Raw genomic sequence first — 22,695 nt, 5'->3', positions numbered from 1 at the left:
TCGCAGACAGTGCCACTGTGTGTGGAGCACTGCACACGGAGGCCATGGTGCTCGGTGCAGAGTCGGACCACTGCTCTGGCGCCGGAGTGAGTGCCGACTCTATCAGGAGCGCTCTTAGACAGATATCGTGCTCCTTCTTCATCCTAGGTTTAAAGGACTAGCAGGTATGGCACTTATGACTTACGTGCCCCTCGCCTAAGGATCTTAAGCAGCTGGTATGTGGATTGCTGACGGGCATAGGCCGTTTACAGCGATTGCAGGGCTTAAAGCCTGGGGACCAGGGCATGCCCAATCCCCCAGCTGAGTCCCGTTTGGGACTAACGAAGAGTAGAGAACTACTACTAAGGGTTTAACTAAGAAACTACTAACTATATACAATTATTTTGCAGGTTTTCAAAGTTTGCAAGAACAGAACGAAACAACGCTAGCTGAAGCAGCAGAGTTCCAGCACCGTCACTGGCAGCAAGAAGGAACTGAGGGTAGCGGGAGCCAGTGGTTCCCCTTATAACACACCATGCAGGTGCCACTCCAGAGGGCACCAGAACCAGTCCCCTACGGATACTGCTAAGGGAAAAACTTCCAGCACAGGTGCATGTGGCAAGCACACACACCTCATATGGAATGGACCAGCTACGTAAATATAAAGAACCAAAGTTATATCTGGGTTGCCAAACCACTATTAACCTGAGTTTGCATAAATAATAATTTAATGTTCTCAATTCTTTTGGGACAGGCAATAGCATAAATGTTAGGACTACTCTTGTAGTACACAAAGAGTTTAGTTTGTGAGGGATATAACAGTACTAAGATGCCAAGATTTTTTCCCCACAAGATAAAAAGTGGGCTCACCCCTTTCCTGAAACTAGGTTTTACGTGTAAGATTTTAGATATCCTCCAGTCCCTGTCTGAGCACTAAGGAAATCTCATTTTTCTCTCCTTTTACCACCTTGCTCCTTGTAGTCTCTGTCATGGTCACAATTCTTCCTTCAAGAGCAGTGGACAGGATTCTTTGAAGAGAGGCAATGCCACAACAAGTTGGGGGTGAAGACAGGGTGGGGTAATGAGACACTCTCTCTCCAAGGGCCAAGTATACTGTATCAAGAGCATTCCCACATCCCCAGGAGGCACAGATGACTGAATTCAGGACAATCTGACCCAGGACCTGGCAAACCCATAAACTGTGTTCAGTTTTGTCTGTGATTTGAAAGTCTCTAAATCAGAGAGTGAATCTGCTACTTACACTCATCTCTCCTCAACTGAGCCCAACATCCTCAGATTTTATTAGCCTAGGCTAGCAGAACCCAAGGCAGTCGCTGATCAGTGATGTCAAACTCACCTTCCATCCTCTGATGTAAGACTGTACTACAATGGCCGAACTCTTTATCCTCTGATACTTCTTTTGTTGCTGTATTAAAAAATCAATAAATATAGTTCAGCAGAGAAAGACATAGTTTTAAAATTGCTTTACATCAAAACATTCTTTGGTAACATCTAACAAATATATTCATATGCAATTTAATCAAAAAAAGTAATGGAGAAGAGTGGATTAATTTCTGAACACACAAATGAGGGAGTGGATTTCACATCTAACTCAAGATGAAACAAACACACAGACAGGGCCACTTTATACACAAAGAAAGACTAACTTTCTGGCCAACAGAGGAAAGTTATGTGAATTAAATATGAACAGCCACTGTTTTGTTGTCTTTCCCACCAACAAAATAGTTCAGATTGTCACAAACGCTTTGCTCCAGTTTGTCAGCTGAGCTTGCCATTGACAATCATAAGGCTTCTGTTGTTCTTCACACCCACTGCCCTCTTATAGTATCGGTACTGATAATAGCTTATAAAAGATAGTTTGTTGAAAGCCGGACTGGAATGCTATCCACCTAAGTCAGTTTGATGTACACCCTCATGACAATTTCCTGAACTGTAGAACATTTTCCTCTTAAGGTCAATAAGATCCTTATTTTTCTAGTAAGCTGCTGGTTAATTTAATACCCTATCAGCAACAGGCTGAAGGTTCGGCAATGCAACATGAAGGGCCAAATACTCAGCTCAGCACCCAGTCTGAAAAAACTGTGCTGGTCAGCTCTGCTGAGGGGTGGGTATGGATATGGGTGTCAGAAGCCCTCCCTCAGATGCCGCAAAACTAAGGAGCCATTCCATGGCCACTACTGTAGCTTCAACCTCCTCCCCACAACCCTCTCACAGACAACACTTTGTGATGGGAGGGTTTGGTTCTGTGAAACAGCCAATCCCCTCGCCAGACCTTAAGCACAGGGAATTGTCACAGAGCTTTACTCAGCCAGGGGATGCACGCCCTTATTCAGCCTCCCAAACCCTGACCCTCTCTGTGCCTCAAATCACATTAGTTCTGATGCAAGAGTGCTCTTTATATTAAAAAAAGAGGGGCAGGATTTTCCCCCAGGTAATTTTTTGGGCACTTCAAAGAGCCAAATGACTGCCCATTCTAACAAAATAACTGCTATACGTTTTCAGAAAACCAATAGAGCTCTACAGGTTAGGAAATATTCTTCCTAATGTTCATACAGGTTTGGTCAGGTCAAATGTTGGTTTTCATTTGTTCTCATTTTCTTATATCAACAGGCCTGCAAATTATGTATTTGACAACTCTATTTTTAAACCATTAAAGCTCCACTGGTATACTCAGTAACGTAGATACATAGCTGTAATGCAATCCAATCCTAATGTTGGCTGAAGAAAAGGAGTGAATTAAACTGGACAAGTTTGTATTGGAAATGAATTTTTACAGTGGTAACAAGACAGTAAATGAGTTATTTTGAGATATAAATAGCCACATATTTTCTAATTTCCAAGACAAGTTAATCTTTGACTGACCTCCATGTTCAATTGAATTGAATACTAAAGGATTTCAAGGCCACGTAGAAGATTATCAAAAACCATACATCATCTGAGATACGCTAATTTAACAATATCGTAACATTTATTTAAGGGGAGCTCTCTTTCAGTATGATATGCTATTTCATCAAACCGTCTCTTGGCCTTTCATAAGTCTTGATAATGTATATTTCTTTAAAAAAGGAAATTAAAAACTTCTCTTACTAACTGGAAAAAAGATTGAAAACTATACATCATTTAAGTTCAATTCATAATGATGTGGAAGATCCTGTCTACAACAAAATTTGAAACAGTCTTAGAACTATATTAGTAAGAACCATTTAAATATAGGTCTTTACGAGTTGTACCTAATAAGATAAATCACTGGGACCCTCCCAAGTATTCTTGTGCCTCAAATTTAAAGGCTTCAAATAAGGCAAAAGACAAAAAACATCTTATAATGATAGAATTTCACATACAGTAAACATACACATTACTAAACTTTTGTATGCATTGGTTGCCCGTTGGTACATGCTACAAAGTTTCGCCCAATGCTTGAGTCTGTTGAACTATAGAGAGGTCCCACCATTAGTGCTGGGAAATCCTGTCTCCAAACGGTTGAACCAACCAGGATACCCTGACAATCCTTTTCACACAGATCATGTACTTCATCGTGAGCCTATTTAACTCAGTTTACTTGGTGGATATTTTTGGTGCCAAAATACAGACATAAAATTGAATAGTTGCATCACTTTCACCAAGGCTGATAACAAAGAAAAAGAATAATTAAGTACTAATAAGAAATCCCTGTTTAATAAAATTTGCATCTTACTGCATATCTCCTGTACCAGGAAGCAATCACAATCTGGCTCCGTTTCATTAAAAGGAAACGTGTCCGACATTTCCAACCTCTGTAAATCTTCTGAATGAGTGTGGCCAAGTCCTCTAGACGTTGCTTTCTCAGGTCTTCTAATTTGAAGAGCTGAGTTAAAAAAATAAAAATAAATAAAAGACAGAAAAACAGAAAAGCGTAATTAGGATAACAAAAAGGGATAAATTCCCTGAATCCCATGCTTCGCCTCTTGAGAAATCTTTGGCTGGATCATGATTACTGTACATGGCACATAAATGCGGTATTGATGCCTTACATCCTGAGGTTATTCAGTAGATGAAGACTACATTAGATATTGGACTGTTGCTGACAATTACCTTCATAGGCTTTTAATTCCCTCTCAGCCTCACTTAGGTTTATTTTTAATGCCTTCTTATAAGCCTGCAATTAATCACTTTAATTTCTATACAATGTTTATCATTCTAGTACCAGAGCATTGTGTTTGGCGAAACCTGCACTTGTCATCCAGCAAATTCTTCAGCATTATTGATGGGTAATCATCATGCAAGCTGCTCTTTGATTAGTGCTTAAAAAGCAGTCTGAAAAAAGTGGGCACTATCATAATCAGAGAGCAGCAACTTTGGAAAGAGAGAGTTGAAAGTGCACCCCTCAGCAGCCTGGCTCAATTTTATTTATTTAATGCCAGGTCTGCAACACCCCATGCCCTCCCCCGCAAACAGCACAGTCTTTGATTCTATGGTGGAAAAGATTTGTTCACACACCGTTCTTGGGTTGCGGATGAATATCTTTGATCGGCCAAAGGAATATTCTTCCTCAGGGATTTCCAATTCATTGAACAGTACCTCTACACCAGCCCTAAGAGAAGAAAACGAGCTTCTTGTGATATATTTAAAACTCTTCAGACCAAAACATACATACTACTTAGAGTTTACACACACACAAATTAATAGGCAGCATGTTAAAGGATGTTTTAAATCCCTAGTGTTTAATATGAGAAGAACGGAAATGTAACTCTTTTATTCATTTTTTTTTTTATTAAGCTCTAGACACAAGAATCATATTTGGAAGGGTATGGAGCAATTTGTGTACAAAGGGAACAATTACCATTAAACAGTGCCAGTGATGCAATCCAATCCTAATGTTGGTTGAAGAAAAGGAGTGAATTAAACTGGACAAGATTGTATTGGAAATGAATTTTTACAGTGGTAACAAGACAGTAAATGAGTTATTTTGAGATATAAATAGCCACATATTTTCTAATTTCCAAGACAAGTTAATCTTTGACTGACCTCCACTGAGCTATGAAGGAATAAGAATACCAATGTTTTTCTTACCTAGCAGGTCCTCTCCAGTGAGGCCAGGTCTGCTTACAAAGCATCTTGTACCTTTCTAGACAAAGCTCATAAGGCTGTCTGAACGCATAGCCTGCCCTTCTAACCCGGACATTCTCTAGGAGACCTAGGTACCGGACCTGGTGACACACTAGCGCTTCATTGAAGATATGTGCAGCTTTTTTGTCATTGGGCTTGATGCATCTGGAAATTGAAACAATATTCTGCATTTTGTAGGAATACTTGTTTATAACATAATAACTTTACATGTACAATACAATAGTTTAAATTTTACAAGCCAGGCACGATCAGATATTAGTTCATGTTTAATTTACGTAAGTGCATTGGATATCACCCCATTTTCAAATTTCATTTCCTAAAAACCTACAATGAAACAAAACTTGCCATTCTAAAATATTAACTATGTACACGTGAATTGCTGATGTACCAAATTCAATGCATACACAATTACAACCCAGTGAGATATGCAGACAGGCTATGATCCAGAAAAACACTTAAGTATTTAACTAACTTTAAGCACATAAATAGCCCCACTGAAGTCAATAGCACTATTCGAGTTCTTAAAACCTAAGCATGTGCTTATGCACTTTGCTAAATTAGGACCATAATTTTATTCAGTTTCTCTGTTTTTTTTTTTTTTCCATTTACACTCTTTTGTTTAATGGCCTCCTTGTGAAAGAGATGTTAGAATGAAGTCCTATTTATCCACAAACAATTATGTGGTATAGACAGCACCAATGCAAGCTTCCTCACACTGTCCCTACCAACGTGCCCCACCCTTGACTCTACAAGAGTAAGGGAGCAGTTGCATTTCTTGGCCAATTCATCCTATGAACTCTCCAAGAATGCCCAGACTCCTGTTAATGCCAGCTCTAGTGGAGGATTTGGGGAAGTGCACTAAAACCACCAACTCATTTCATATAGACAATTGAACAAGCAGGACAGAATAACAATTTTAAGTCACTGCTCACCTGGACTGAATTTACATCAATAAGCTACAAGAGAGAGGTTTCATTATCTCTTGAACTACTCTCTGGAGCCATCCATTCTCTGGTTTTTTGCTATCACATTTGGTTAAAGGCAGACATATTCATTATCATTTTTTAAAAGCTATCAAAGAATAACTTACCTAATATAGTTTGGATTTTTTGTCTGCAAGTTCTTCATCAGAGTAGCTACAGAAGCCTTGAATTGTGAACCTGCTGTTGGGGGTCTCTTTAGATTAATCTTGGCAGGGTTACCTTCTGGGAATAATGCTTTAATGAGGGAGTGGTTGGCCTTCCACATGGCCTGGGAGAGGTCACGGTAGAGTAGATCATTATTCTTGTCAACAAATCCTTCTACCTGGTACATAACCTAAACAACATAGAAGAATCTCATTGTCTGATATTTTGGGATATAATATAGGTCAAAATTAGAGCTGGTCAGGAAGTCCCTCCTCTCCCCGTAACCATATGATATTTTCCAAAAAAAACAACCCCAAAATTTTTCTCAACATTTTTTTGAATGTTCATAACACAAACGAACAACTTTGTTGGAGGTTTTTGACTTTTCAATAAAAGCCTAAAATGTTTTGAACAATATGGACATTTTCCGTAAAAATTTCTGTTTTGTCCAAAAAAAAAAAAAAAAAGTACATTTTCAGCCAACACTAGTCAAAATATTTAACAGAAACTAATATTCTTTAGTGATGGCCTGGGAACTTGATAAGCCTCCTCACCCAACTAACACGCCAACAAACTCTCCCACTCCAGCCAGATTAATAATTTCTCGCTTTGGAAAAATGCAGTGATTATTTCCTACTGTTTTAAATCACTATACCAAAAAAACCATTCCAAAATAGCCAACCAACCAACCACATTTATTTAAGTTTACTTAAGTAAAACAGCAGTTCAAAATAATATTAAAAATTACACAATAAAATTCCTAAATCTCAGTTGATATGTACTAGCTAGCTGTATACTCCCCAGGGGGCTGACATTTTAAAAATAATTCTTACATGGAAAACAGCCTGATGACATGCATGCACAGGAAGATCTGAGCTGCACTTGCAGACACAGGAAGCCTCCAGAAGAGCTTTACCCATCTCTCCATAGGAGAATATTCCAGTTTTTGGGTTGCCTTCTTTTTTAGTCTTTAATATCTTGGCATATGATCTCATCGATAATACAGATGCCTTCAGTTTCATGATTTCATTTATTTTTATGTCTATATTACATTTAATAAAAACTAAATATTAATGTTGTTGCCATATTTTACAGTGGATCAAGTGACTGGAAACATTTCATTTTCCTTTACAAAATGCATTTCTGAATGTAATTGATACGGAAAATATTGGCAGGCATTACTACTGAAAAACATACAAAGTAACTTAAATAATTATATTTTGAGGCAAAAAAGTCACCAACTTTCGTTAGTGATCAAAATTGTCTTCAACTGGGCATGGAAAAACAATGCCAAAATAGTATGTACCGACTGAACTTTCTGCCCAGTTAGTAAATGTCAGAACAAATGAGGACTCATTGGCTGCTAGTGCAGACAAATCATCTGCCCTAATCCCATGCTGAGTGTCGAGAGTTATCTCCAATCAAATTAAAAAACAAATTAAAATGCCTTAAATAGTATTCTAGGGCAGATTACAATCCAATACAAAATATAACCATCAAACACAAAATATAAATGTCATTAGGCTATCTACTATGCCAGTTCGGGGAAACCCTGCTCCCAGCAACTTTACTGCTACGGACTAAGAGACATAACTGTGACGTCAAGTTTGTGATACACAGACTGGTGAGAAGTTAAAATAATGTTAAAAAGGATAAATACATTGTTCTAACCAATGATGGGTGAATTTTTTTTTAAACCTGTCCAAACCTTCACTCATGCCCTGAAAGGAATGATTTTTCAGGTTCAGATCAGTGGCCTAGTCTGTCACCGATTGTCTTATCTTAGCTAATGTAATGATCATGATTTTTAAAAAGAAAGTTATATGCAAAGAAAATATCAAGAACTTCAAACTGTGAGGCCTGTATTTATTCATGCTGTTTATCTTAGTAAAAAGCAAAATACATTTCCAAGCCTTCTGTAGCGGTTTATCTTCCATCTGTCTAAACAACAAGACTTCAAAATAAACTCGGCTACCCTCAAATTTATAAGAACTCCACTTTCTCAGAGTATTAGCCATTTCAGTGATAGCAAACCTATTTTCAAGACAACATGTCACCTTCAAATGTGTGTTCATCTTTGCATCTCCAAACAGGACATTTTTGGTTTCACAAACTATACACTTTCAGTGATTAAGTCAACACGAGTTTTGCCATTGACCTCAATGAGTGCAGGATGAATCCTCAAAAATTAAATACACTGTCAAATAATTAACTTGTCACTAGTTCATTAATAGGAAGATTAAAAAATATAGAAGTAATTTTACTTTATATTCTGCATTTGACTGAGACAACTTCAAGCTTCCACATCATTCCTTCATTGTATCCTCATTTATTATTTAAAAGAACATAGCATTGTTTCGCTTCCCAAACCTGGAGCCCATGCAATTTGGCCTCACATGCAAAAAACACAGATCAAGCTATGGGGATGTTATTTCAATACAGTACCTTGCCAGCATAATGCTGAATTCTAAAGCAACTGTGAGGCAGCGATGTATCATTCAGGAAACGTGAACACTTGCTCATCCTACTCTCAAAGTGCTGATGAGTGGCACAGATTTGGTTCAGTTTCTCTAAAAAGGTGTCATCGGTAACGGTGCCTGGCCTCAGACATTCTTCATCTAGCATAGCCAGAATTCCAGTTTGATTCTGTAGTTTAAAAACAAATTTCCTTCTTTCCTTAATGCATTGTTTTTATCTTTTTATGGAGATAAATAACATTGTGCTAACTTATACAAACAGTAACTAAAATTGAACTTTACTTAATCAAAATATACATAGAAATGCAGAAGTCAGAAGTAAAGATCAGCCATATTAGTGTATTTTCTGCTGTTGTTCAGACCCATTAATAAGTCAGAACTTTGCAATTAGCTTTCCAAATTTCCAACCTCCACATTACAGCTGAGTTTTAATTAGGAGCCAAGAAGCCATTCCATTCTGAACCCCTCTTTTTAGCCATTTGTAACTTTCTCAAAATTCTTCTTTTTGGACACACAGTTCGCAAGCTTGATATCAGCTTAAACCTGAATTTTATTTTGAAACTGTGAAGAAAACTTGTTCAACCATTTTCAAGACACCTGAGCATATGGGAAAAAAACAGGTTTTGTCTCAAAGAAAAAAATTAATTTTTGCATATTTTTTTTTCAAAATGACATTTTCACAAGTTCAAATTTACGATTGAATTCTTCATTGCGAGCTAATTCAGCTCTTACATCTAAATTCACCCCCCAGTGTGAGCAGTAAAATTCCATTGACTCTGGTAGAGCAGGACCTGTAAAAGCCAACTGTGAACACACCTCAGTGTGAAAGTGTTTTTTAATTAATTGATAATACTAAAAAGAAAAGGATTACTTGTGGCACCTTAGAGACAATAAATTTGTTAGTCTCTGAGGTGCCACAAGTACTCCTTTTCTTTTTGCGAATACAAACTAACACGGCTGCTACTCTGAAACCTGATAATACTAACAAACTCCTATATAGTGCTCAAAGCACTTCATAAAGAAAGGTATCTCCCGATTTTACAGATGGAATATAGAGTTCCAAGTCACATAACAGGTCAGCAACAGACCTAGGAATTGAACCCCAGCCAGTCCCCCTACTCCCAGTATAGTGACTTATTTCACTTGACTAGAATACACAATCTCCACATTCACACTTATGAACTTTTGAAGATGATGCACTAACCATTCACAGTATGTTAATCAACATTTAAAGTGTGCGACCTAGAAAATGGGCCCTTCTTCACAACAACTCAAAATCTGTCCAGTTCCCATTTTCCTCACCCCTTCTCCCCAGCACACATGTGGTTTCTGTATTTCTGAATGCGCATTCTTCAGATTTGAGTCTTCTGACTTGCACTTTTAACTTTCAACCTAAACGTCATTCTCCTATTTCATTTATATAAGAGGCTAATCTATAGCCTTCCACTCAAAAAGAGGTAAGGTAATCAATTTATGGGCAAAGCTAGCATGCATTTTGTATTATTGGTTAAACAATGTTTCAATTTGCATTGTTGTTAAGGAACTAGCATGATGTGAAACATAATGTGTGTTAAATCATCAGGAACTACTGTGATTAAGTACAAGTACAAGCTGTATCAGAAGCATACAATGACTCAATAACTGAGTTGCCTGGTTACCATTCAAAAGAAAAAGTTATTTACAGCACAACTGGCAGCTGCTGCTGATGTCTTTTAATAAAAGCAGCACTGCATCAAAACATTGATTACGTGAAATAAACTGATAATGTATTTTTGTTATCTAACTAATAAGTGCTGCACACATCTATAAGAGAAAATGCAATGACATATAAACTCTATCTTTGTCCATTCCACACTTCTGAAATATGCTAGCTCTTTAGTATAATAAAATAAGTGAACTGTAATTTAATACAAAGTCAGAGGGTCACTTGTTTCTGAAATCAATATGCTAAAAAGCTCTCATTACAAACTAATTTTAATTCAACGCAGTTACGATATCATTTCTATTTTAGGCATCTTAATTTTCAAATTTTAATTCAAATTTTAGAAGAAGAATTCACAAAGGCAAAATCTTTGAAAGTAGTAATTGCAACTTACATTTTCTATTAGGTCACAAATTATGGCATTGTTGAAATATTCAATGTGAGTCCATTCAATATCCTATAAAAACAAAAAGCATATAATATATGAACAGAGAAATAACTGCAGGAGTTCTCTCTATTGGCATGTTTTATTGCATTCCTATTTATTAAAATACCCTTTTAAAAGTCAGCCCTATATATGTAGATTTTGGGACCCTAACATTTTATTTAAAAAAAATGCAATCTACCACTAACATTATTTGGCCAAAATGAATGCCCTTGAATGGTTTCCAGACTTGCTTTCCATTCCCTTCTTCAATCTGTGTCAATTTCCCATGCACTCCATTGGAAACAAGCCAAAATTTTATACAGCAAGGCCTTGGGTCAGTAATGCTTTGTGTAGACTTGCAATGTTTATAAGGAAATAAGTCATAATTTCAGTACAAAAATCTAAGACCAAGATTTTTCTGTTCTTAATTTTCATTCAGGACAAAAAAAAAAAAAAAGGCTAAATTTAGATGAGATCATCTGAAAAACCCACTGAGTCTGGCTGTTATTCAGATATTTGAAAAAAATTAACATGTTAAAATCAACAATAGAACTTCCAAGTATGGAATAATAGTCCTACACCAGATGACAATGAATGACAGAAAAAACCAAGAGAGTTTCAGACTTGGAGGGATACAGCCAAATGTACAAAGTAAAAATACAAGCATTTCAACTCCATACTTAATTTGTATTCTAGAGTAACGTCTAATATTTTAGTTTTTTCAGAGAGGTTGAAATTTAATTCATAAAGTAAATTACAGTAATTATCTTTCAAAGTGCTTGACCAATCAATGCAAAAAAAAAAAAAAAAAAAAGGGTTTGTCAAAGCTCCACATTGCCTTCGTGATTATAAGGCAGGAAGAAAGTCTACCCAATTTTCAAAAACATTTACACAACACAATAGTGCCATTCAATCTGAATACAGACAGCACACAAGTTTCTACAGTTTTGAAAGATATTTCCTATGACCTATACATATAGTAGTATGGAATATTGCTAGAATCAATAAAAACTTTGTAACTTTAGGCACAACCACTGTACACCACCAAACCATAGTAATTTAGGCTCCAAAACTCATCTTCACAGTTTATTCTTAAAATAGCATGTATGGCTCATTGTAAGAACTCACAGCAGAAAACTAAGGGCATGTCTACAGAGCAAACAAAGACCTGCAGCAGCAAGTCTCAGAGCCCAGGTCAACGGACTCGGAATCACAAGGCTTGTACTGCAGGGCTAAAAATAGCAGCGTAGCTGTTGGGGCTCGGGTTGGAGCCCGGGCTCTGCAACCTTGCAAGGGGGAAGGGTCTCAGAGCCCAGGCTCCAACCCAACCCTGGTCGTCGAGACTATTTTTCGCCTCGCAGCGCAAGACCAAATCAGTTGGCAGGCTCTGAGACTCACTCTCGGGGGATGGTTTTGTTGTTTAGACATGGGGTTCTCAACATTTTTCTTTCCGAGGCACCCCCCCCAACATGCTATAAAAACTCCACCGTCCACCTGTGCCACAACCACCGTTTCTCTGTGTAACCAGCAGACAAAAAGGCAGGACCGGCGCTAGGGGGCAGCAAGCAGAGCAATTGCCTGTGGCCCCACGAAGCTTAAGTTGCTTGGGCTTCAGCTTCAACCCCAGGCGACGGGACTTGGGCTTCAGCTTTCTGTCCTGAGATCCAGCAAATCTAATGCCGGCCCTGTTCTCGGCTTTATTTTGACGGACCCTCTGAAACCTGCTTGCGGCCCCCCAGGGGTCCCCAGACCCCTGGTAAAGAACCACTGATTTAGACATACCCTCAGAGAAATCTATATGCAATTATTTCCACCACACTTCATCCCATTTCATCCACCTTACTGATCTTAGAACTATCACTCATCTGTAACTAAGAATGCATCTATTTGAAAGTTCAGTGTATTTTACGGCCGACAAGATTATACCGTGAAATAAAAGTGCATTTTCTTTTGTATTTTAGCTCTATGAGGGAGCTAAAGGGTTTCCTGGGAAAATTGCATAGACTGGTTCAAGAGGCCAGTCAAAAGACTGAAAACTGTATCAAGTGACCAGCCTGACACTGGGGGATGTAGGAGTCCTGTGTCAGACATAGAGAGATACACACACACACACTTTTACAGAGCTATCATGAGACTGACGAGAGGGACAGGCCCTGTGAGAGGACATGAAGGTCTCTGAACCTGCACCAGGGTCTCCACATGGAAGATGCACGACACTTTGTAAGCCAGACCTGCATATAAGCTGTTTATTGTTTTTTAAGGTATATTTTCTCTGTAACACTTTTGCTCTGAATAAATAATACTTTGCTTTATGAAGGGTGGTTGGTCACTGTATAACCCTGTCATCTCTCAGAGGACAGGGCTGCAGGTAGTGAACTACCATTAAATCTGCTAAGGTGATCACAATGAACCATAGCCTAAATCCCCAGTCTAGAAGGGAATGTGTCATGGGACCTGCCCTGAGAAAGGTAACAGAGGTTTGAGACCTATCGCGGGGATCAGAGGTGCAGTTACCTTGGGAACTATGATAGCAGATGGCAACAAACAGTGCTACTCTCCATGGCAGGCTCAGGTTCAGAAAGAGAGCTCTGGGTACTGTGCCCGGAAAAGGTGTGTATTGGTGAGTGAGTAAGGAGTGATCATACAAACAAATGAATTTGAACATTACCTCTCGTATGTATTCCTCCTGTTCTTCTTTTAGGGTGAGTTCAATGAAGATCTGCTGCAGCTTCTCATTACAATAGTTAATAATGAACTGCTCAAAGCTGTTGTCCTGTAAAACAAATCAACACATTTCTGTTCATTTGTTGCATGTAACATGCTCTGGAATTCAGTTGGAGTAAGTTACGGCAAAGGCCTTGAGTCTACAAGCAGCTTTACTGGTTTACTCTCTGGTTTTAAAGGTGGCATTTCCATGTATACATTGTTAAAAATGGATTATAATTTCAAAATTTAGGATCAAATCTTCTCATGTGATTTTCCCCACTATGAGGGACTGCAAGTTTGACTTATGGTGTTTCCTCATCATTTCCTCAGGGTGGGTGATAATATGGAGCTATTATAATATGATGTGGCCATTTCCCATGATGCCAGAGCAGAGATCATGTAGAGAAGACTTCCCCCTGAACAACCCACTCCTAGCATGTGGTACATTGGGAGCACCTAAAGGGAAGTTTCTGCAGGCTCTGAAACATAAAACCATGAAACCCCTATACCTTGCACAGCAAAATATAGATGTCAGTCTACTCTCTAACATTATGGTTTTTTAAAAAAACTGATATGCCTTTGCATTTACTGACTAACCAGTATTGCTTGAGAGAGCAGATATAGAAGTAAAACAAGTGTATTATCAGTATTGTTATAAGGTCCATAGTAAATGAAATATTACATTTCCCTATGGATTCTGATTAGCAGGGTGTGTGGCCACTCAGAGGCACTGTGGTACATATCAAACTACAGAATGTCATATTTTGGATATCACCAAAGTACATTTCCAAAATAATACATTTCAGACTCTGCGAAGCTATCATTAGGACAAGTTCCTAAATACTATGGATGAAATTGCAGCTCCATTGAAGTCATTGGTATAACTGCCACTGAATTCCAAGGGGCCAGGATTTCACTCTAAAAGGTTTTAGCTTATATCTTTATTCCAATTATCTTAAAATCAGGGCAACCAATGTCCAGTTACACATTTTCTGATACATGCTTAAAATGTGTTTATTAACAAAAAGACACATTCTAGGCTCTATTTTCTCCTTAGTAAGTGTTCATAACTCATTAACACCTTGAATATGCATATCTATTAGAGCGATTTTACTTACAATTATGTAAAAGTAGTTTTAGTTATTACTACTGTTCTTTCCTTCTTAATTAAAGACATTCCAACATGTTACTTTTTTACAAATATGGCTATGTCTCTGGTTATTTTGGAGGACTGATATTTGCGTAACAAACTAAACCATGAAGTTACACCTGTCAACAAATCTGCTGCACAATACCTATGAAGCTGAAGTTACACTTACAAATTTCTTGATAATAAAAAAACCTGCAATTTTTTAAACATCGTTTAATCAACTAGCTGCTAAAACACTAAAACCATGATTAAGAACACACTCAAGCAGATTAGGAAAAGCTGAAGTAGCATAAAGAAAAGGAATACTTGTGGCACCTTAGAGACTAACCAATTTATTTGAGCATAAGCTTTCGTGAGCTACAGCTCACTTCATCAGATGCATACTGTGGAAAATACAGAAGATGTTTGTTTTTATACACACAAATCATGAAAAAATGGGTGTTTATCACGACAAAAGGTTTTCTCTCCCCCAACCCCATTCTCCTGCTGGTAATAGCTTATGTAAAGTGATCACTCTCCTTACAAATAAATTGGTTAGTCTCTAAGGTGCCACAAGTACTCCTTTTCTCTTTGCGAATACAGACTAACACGGCTGTTACTCTGAAACCTGAAGTAGCATAGTTACCTATATCAACTTGGATTTAAGCTAAAGCAAAATCAAAGCTGATCTCTCAGGCTATGTCTACATAGCAACTAGACACTTGTAGCTGGCCAATGCCAGCCAACTCCAGCTTGCCGGGCTCAGGCTGGGGGGCTGTTTTATTGCTGTGTAGACTTCCCGGTTTGGGCTAACTCTACGACCTTCCCACCCACCTCACAGGGTCCGACAGCCTGGACTCCAGCCCTGACTCCAGCCCAAGCCCAGAAATTCACACAACAATGAAACAGCCCTACAGGCTGAGCCCTGTGAGTCCAAGTCGCCTGGCACAGGCCAGCCATGGGTGTCTAGTTGCTGTGTAGACATACCCAATTTTTTTCTGCAGCCCCTTCAGATCCTGACGTCCTTCAAAGCTTAATTACAGATCAGGGTTTGGAAATTTTTCATAGCTCTAGAAGAGAAGTTTAAAAATGTAGCATGCATAAAAACTACACTGCAAACAAGTCATACTTACTGCATTCTGTTTCAAAAAGACAAATTACATAAATTGCAATCAGTCATACAATTTCTGTAGCACTACAGTATACAAAGCTACACTGAATGAGTGCTGACAGATATAAACACAGTAGTACGGTGGCATCTTTTCGTTTACATTTCTATAGCTGGATATAGATTCATGTTTGTACATCACACTGAAGATGTAAAATGCAGTATGAATGTTAAATGTTACCTATGTAGAGATGCATGCATAGTTATTTTAGTTACTTGGCAACGTGACCTAAAACAGGAGTTCTCCCATGCTAAACTTCTCTCTAGTCAGTGAGCAGCATTTGACTTGGACAGTCACATATATGACCCTATGACCATTAATCAATAAATCTTGTTACAGGGTAAGGAGCTACAACACATTTAAGGAAGAATGGGTAAAAGTTTGACATATGTAGATAAACTAAATATATCAAGAGTGATGTCTTTGAGGAGAACAGAGTCAAACTGACATATCTCCTTGGCCAAAACAGTGATGAGATACAAACCATATCCCCAAGTCAGGTAACCCTATGCACCACCAAAAGAATGTTCTTCCTGAGGGATTATTTTTGTCCTTTTACAAGGACAAAGACAGGACTTTTAGTTCACAAACTGTATTCCATAATCCTTAATATAAGCATCTCCATATGGAAAAGTGATTAGTACTAAATTCTACTGACTAAAAGTGTGTGTATGTTACATATATAAAATGTTTATTATTATTCACACATTGAAACATTTTTCAGATTTACTTTTTTTAAAATCCATCATATTGATTGTCTGTTAAAGAAAAGCAAACCCAAAAATCTACATATTTTTTTCCTTTGCAAATCACCAAAAATAGAAAATTAAATTTTATTTAAAACCATCAAGATACTTGATTTTGCCACTCTAGCAATCAATTTAAACAGGACATCTTTATTATTATTGACATTTGCGCGTATGACCGAGTCAATGGCTAAAATTTAAATTACAATAAAGGATACAAGAGAAAGTGTACTTGAACTTCCACAAGCACTAGTGACTATTAATACAAGATAACTGCAACTACAGACATACATCAAGTTTTGTTTTTTTTAAGTTAATCTAAGTTATACTTTGAGGAAAGACATTTCTTTTCACAGTTGTCTGAAATTCTACCCAAACAAACCAACTACAGGATATTGGCTAAAAGGATATTGACCTAAAAGGATATTGGCTTGAGTAGATACCACAGACAAGACACAAAAGAATGAGATTTTTACCAAAAAGAGTTAATTGAAGCAAAGTTTACAGAGTGGCCTCAGGCAGAAATGCCTTGGAATGGCTAAACTGAAAATGGTTGTCAGATTAGTAAAAGCAGGAAAGACATTGATAGGTTTAGACAGGATTTGCAGGAGTATTTCAGGTATATTATGGCAACTCACCATGAAAATGTAGATGTAAAAATAACTGCACCTATGATTTCTACCAGCACTATGAAGATGGGGTTAAGCTAGAAGCAATGGCGAAACAAGACAAGCTTTGTACTCCTGTTGAAGACAATACAGGCTACTTTCTTAATTAAAGGAGTTGCTACAGATTATAAAGAGAGGGGATATTCTTCTATCAAATTATTTTATACTATCACATTTTCCCTCATCATAGGCAACATATGTGTCTATTTTTGAGGTACACTACAAGAGAAATTTTTCAAAGGAACCAAGGACAGTTAGCTGCCTAACTCCCATTGAAAGTCAATGAGAGTTGGATGCCTAACCCACATTTGTGCCTTAGAAGATCTTCTCCCCACACACACTCCCCAGACTGTTAAATTTCAAAAAGGTTTTGTTTGTTTGTTTTAATACATAAAACACAATAGTACACAAACAAGACTACTTTATAGGAAAGTTGAACTTTAAAAAAAAAAGTTCAGAATTGTGCCAGCTTGTATCCAAAGCAACAGAACTGGCTCCTTTAAAATTAACATATTAGTTAATTTTTTTTAAAGTAGCAGGTAACTGAATTCTGGTCTCTTACACTCCCAAAAATGTGTAATTCCTTTTATCTGTACCACAGCTCCTCTGCCCCAACTTAAACATCAAAAAGCGTACCCCCCTCCTCATGGTAGGTGGAGGATCCAGGGCAGCTCTGGCAACCAGTGTAGGCTACTGCCAAAAATTGCAGAGGAAAAAGAGCTGGGAAGGGAAACCATAAAGGAAAGCCTAGATGCTTGGTTCACTGAAAGGAATGACGTGATGAACCAAGCAGTAGGCCTGAAGATTTAACCTATATCCAGATGTGAGGTCCTGCTGGAAGGATGGAGATTTTAACAGATGTGCAAGTGAGACTTGATTTGAAAGGAGGAACTACATAATATAGATACTAGGAAGGTGGGAATGTTGCCATAAGAATGCAAATAAGAGGGAAAGGGATGAAAGAGATATCATTTCTTCCTGCCACAGAAAATGGTTGTTTACATGCAATTAAGGTCAGAACAATCTAACTTTTTCACCCCTGAGAAGTTTCCACAGGTATTTGTTGTTCAGTATTTATTCCCTGAAGTCCTTTAGGGATTGAAGTTTCCCTGGGAAAAGCTTATATACTCTGGTGGTGGACACTGTAGAGAAGCTATATACAGACTGTTGTGTGTTTATAACACATCTATCAATACAACTGTTGATTTTTTAAAAACCCTGGACTTTTTCTTTGAGAGGGGAAAAACTACACTACCACAGTATTGCTAAAAGAGTTTGACAAATTCCACAAAACATGTCCACAAATTTTTACTTGGATGTCAAGATGAATTCCCTTTGGTCCCACTTTTGTGTTCACTTTCATGAACATTCACGTGATCAAACTTTACGGAAAAAATGCTCATGGAAAGCAGATTTTAAGCGCACATATTTCTGTAAAAATATCTCTCTAGGCAAAGAACCCTAGAAGCATGACATTTAAATGTACATATTTCAGATATCCGTAGTCACAAAACTTCCAAAATATAATTCCCATTCATTAGTTACACCAAAATGTATAATTAAAGCAGTAACAACAACATACGCCCAAATCACATGGATTTCACATTTCCCACAGTCAGTTAACTGGGCCTGCCCCTGCTCCTATTAATGTCAATGACAAAACACCCAATGATTTCAGGGGCGAAGGAAGATACTCAGGCCCACTGAACACATCTTGTTCTCATCTGCATTTTTTGGCATATGCAGGCTAAAACCAAGTAGTGAGTGGGAGGGGCAAGAATCAACTGTGTCTCCAACAAACATAACGTGTGTGTGTTACACAAAGAAAACTCAGATATAATCACATCACAAACACAGGTTAGCAAATTAATCCTAGAATCACAGATTCTAGGACCTACTAAATAGTGTTGGTCCATTTGCACATCATGGAACTAATCACTGCTTTAGGGGAAAGCCCTTTAGCACACTCAGAGTTTCTCTGTATTCTATATTTTGCTCATCTTTAAAATTATGATGTAACCCATGAAAAGCACGCAATCAACATGTTTTACAGCAGTGATGAATATTACATAATGAGCTTCAATTATTTCTTAACCAAAAAAGTTAAAATTCAGTAAATCAATTATTTTATAAAAAGTATTTTAAAAGCTCCTCTCTGACATCTAGAAATCCAACCAAAAAACAAAGAACAAGCAATACTCTTTATGTAGGGCTTACCATGTTGTGTGTTCCACTTTCACAAAGCTAGCCAGCAGATGCACATGATAAACAACAGATTTAAGACTTAGTTCTACTCTTATATACTTGATTGAGCTTTGCTCTGTAGATTGCACAACTGGCTGAGTACACATACACCAGCACAGCAATCAATTTTTCAGTACCCTTTCTCTGTTGATGGGTATCAGAATAGACTTGTGTATGTATAAAAAATGAAACATTTATATCTAGAACTGAGATTTATATATTTACAGTATATACACAAGTTGTGTTTTCAGGTGAATTGTTGATACAATGCTTCCATCTATTAGCTAGCCACCTCATAATAAATTTTAAAAAACTGCATGTCTATTGAGATCTCATAACATAATCACAATACCACTGTAGCAAAGTGTGCTGGGCTCTTTAAAAGTGGACACCATTAGCCTAGATGTTACTGGGACTCAAGCCTTCATGGAAGAGCATGCGGGGAGATGTAGTTCATAGAAGAGATTGTTGGAAGGCGTAGTATCAGAGGACTCATGCCATTGCCAGGACTATACAGGAAAAAAGCCTTTGGGGTTCATTTAGGGAGCGCTCGGGTGAAGGAAGGATTTGGAGGAAGCCTATCTAGAGGCCTGAAGGGAATAAAAGGTGGTGAGGAAATAATTTCTTGCAGGCATTGTCTGTGTCTGGACTCTCCCTAAGTAGCATGCTTCATCTTACATAGTCCTGGCAATCACGTGACTCCTCTGGTACCACATTTCCCAGCTTGCTTTTCTTTGAAGGAGTATGCCCTTGTATCATCTGGGCTAGCAGCAATTACTCTTAAAGAGCCCAACACATTCCACTACAACCACCAAGCGGTAGGTGTTATTGTTCCGATTTTACAGAGGGAGAAACTTAGACAAAGACAAGTTATGAGACTTAGGCAAGGTGTCAGAAAGCTTGTGATGGAGCTGAGAATAGATCTCATATCTTCTGAAGCCTATTTCTCTGCTATAAACACAAAACCACCCTTCCTTAATATAATTCTTCACCCTCTTATTTGAGCATTTCTCTTAAAAAAAAACAAAACATTCATTGAAAACACAACTCTAAGAAAGAAAGATATGTTGCCAATCATGACATTATCTTCTTTTACATTTCTTATGGCATTATCTCAGCACAGATGTTATCTACGTTTAAAGCCAGAATGATGGCTTATGTAATTATATTATTTACATTTACAGAAGTGAATCCAACTTAATTTTTTTATGTGATGATGGATGGGACCATTATCAAGGTGTCACAATGGTAAAAAATTGTTTGTGGGTAGCATAATATCAGCTGCCATTCATGGTGGAAACCAAAGAGTTCTCTGAGAGCATCCGATTAAGTGTTTGTACTCTGCCACAGACTCTCTTACTTGTACGAAGAACTGCTGAATGCGAAATGCTTTCTAGCAAAGTATAAAGGAGCATGTTTCTTACATGATTTCAGGTAATACTGAGTTGCCATGCAGTCTGTTTGGATAGAATATTTCAAGGGAAAATTGCTAGGGAATTTACACATCTCTCTCAACGGTGCTCAATTTTCAGCTATCAGCATATGATGTTTGAAGTGCATGAATATTCATTTGGTCCTGATGATGGGTCATTTACCATGTGGACAGTTTGCAGTTTTCTGGAGTTGATTGTTTTGTCCAGATTTTAATTCAACCACTATTATACTGTCCAGATGACACATGATTTTAAAGACACCTGTGCAAAGCCTGGTAAATTATTCTAACTGAATCGGAGAAACCAAGAGAACAATATGATGTGGTGGTAATATTTTATTCTGGTTTCAACAACACGGTCTAGCGTTTGGGGAAATACCTGTCTATTTCCTTCCATCTCCAGTCACAGTTATCAGATTAGCACCACACTTTCCATGCTTTATAATGGTCCTTAACCTGGAATTTGTGACTTGTCATGAAACGAAGTCTTTGCTCTGGCATATATTTTCCATTGACTTCACAAGCTGGTTTCTTCTGTGAGCTAAGATTGAAGGGATTTGCACAGACATTTCTGTAAGGGGCAGAATCTAGAGATGATGGGTTGCAAGAGAGGACTATAGGAGTTTATTCCCAGAAAGAACGGCTATGGGAGGAGTCACTCAGAATTTTAAATGTTTTTAGCTCCTTTTTCTGCCAACACTGAGTATATAAAAATGGATAGACATTGCCTAAAGAATAATGAAAAGTTGCTACATTCTGTTTTGTTTTAGCAAGTCAGTTTTTCTCACAGTGCAAACACGATCAACTGAACAAAGCCCCAAGAAGCAACCCAGCTAGCTTTATATTCAAACTTCTCGAAAGGAAGCTAGGGGGAGCTGGGAGAAAAAGCATTAGAAATTTTCACAAAAGTTCCATTGTATTTTGAAAAATTAAACCCAGTGATGCTGAATAAGAGAAATTACTTTTTAACAGGAAAAATATGATCAGCCAGGGAAATTTTAGCAATGGAAGTGAACTGTCAGATAAGGTATTCCAAAAGCACTGTAATTAGAATCTAAACAGGTAGCGTTTTACAAGCAAATTAGTCTGATACTCTCATAGGCCCTCATAGGCAATTTAAACATTTGAGGTGAAACCGTGCCCTGCTGAAGTCAATGGAAGTTTTGTCATAGACTTCAATGGGGTCAGGATTTCATCCTTCATCAGTAAACACACAGAATATATTGGTTTGTCAATGGTTGGGCAAAAGTTAAAAAAATAAGTACCATGCCTCCTGTAGTTTCTAACACGTATCTCTCCTCCTCCACCTTCCTGCCATTATTTCTCATATAGCTGATCTTATAAATGTAACAAAGCACATATTTATATTTTGTCATTAACTAAAGATAAACAGGAAAACACATGCAACAGAAAATACATCTTGTGGATTAATGCTGCACTTTTACAAGGCAGTCTAAAAAGGTATCCAAATCAACAGAAGGTGCACTAATGCTAACCCAAGTGGTAGTTAATTTGGTTTGAGATTAGTTTAAAATAAGCAATTATACTTTTAACACACTGAATCAAGTTTCAAATTTATGTTACAGGTTTGCAGGTGGAATGGCACTCCCAATGCACTTTTATCATCAAAATCCATCATGTACATTACTGTAGTTCTAACCTTCAAGACGGTGCATGTTAATTTAAGAGATAACAAAACATGTACTAATTGGTTCTTAAGGGGAATTTATAATCACTTCCTGGAAATACTAAGAATAATAAT

The 22,695-nt window shown here is 37.6% G+C and overlaps 1 protein-coding gene across 4 annotated transcripts in view; it reads right to left on the bottom strand.

Annotated features, from left to right (window-relative positions):
* MYO1B (myosin IB) overlaps positions 1-22,695 on the bottom strand; it is a 149,990-nt gene that overhangs the window by 27,186 nt on the left and 100,109 nt on the right. For all 4 annotated transcript variants that reach the window (XM_077829809.1, XM_077829811.1, XM_077829810.1 and 1 more), the window contains exons 13-20: positions 13,508-13,612; positions 10,807-10,869; positions 8,679-8,879; positions 6,197-6,423; positions 5,050-5,250; positions 4,477-4,570; positions 3,695-3,844; positions 1,337-1,405 (exon numbers count right to left, since the gene is read on the bottom strand). In XM_077829809.1, the coding sequence (XP_077685935.1) occupies positions 1,337-1,405; positions 3,695-3,844; positions 4,477-4,570; positions 5,050-5,250; positions 6,197-6,423; positions 8,679-8,879; positions 10,807-10,869; positions 13,508-13,612 (1,110 nt within the window). The remainder of the gene's footprint in view (positions 1-1,336; positions 1,406-3,694; positions 3,845-4,476; positions 4,571-5,049; positions 5,251-6,196; positions 6,424-8,678; positions 8,880-10,806; positions 10,870-13,507; positions 13,613-22,695) is intronic.

This window comes from Eretmochelys imbricata, chromosome 11 (assembly GCF_965152235.1).
Source record: "Eretmochelys imbricata isolate rEreImb1 chromosome 11, rEreImb1.hap1, whole genome shotgun sequence".
Lineage (NCBI taxonomy): Eukaryota > Metazoa > Chordata > Testudines > Cheloniidae > Eretmochelys > Eretmochelys imbricata.
This window is presented reverse-complemented; position numbering and strand designations above follow the sequence as displayed.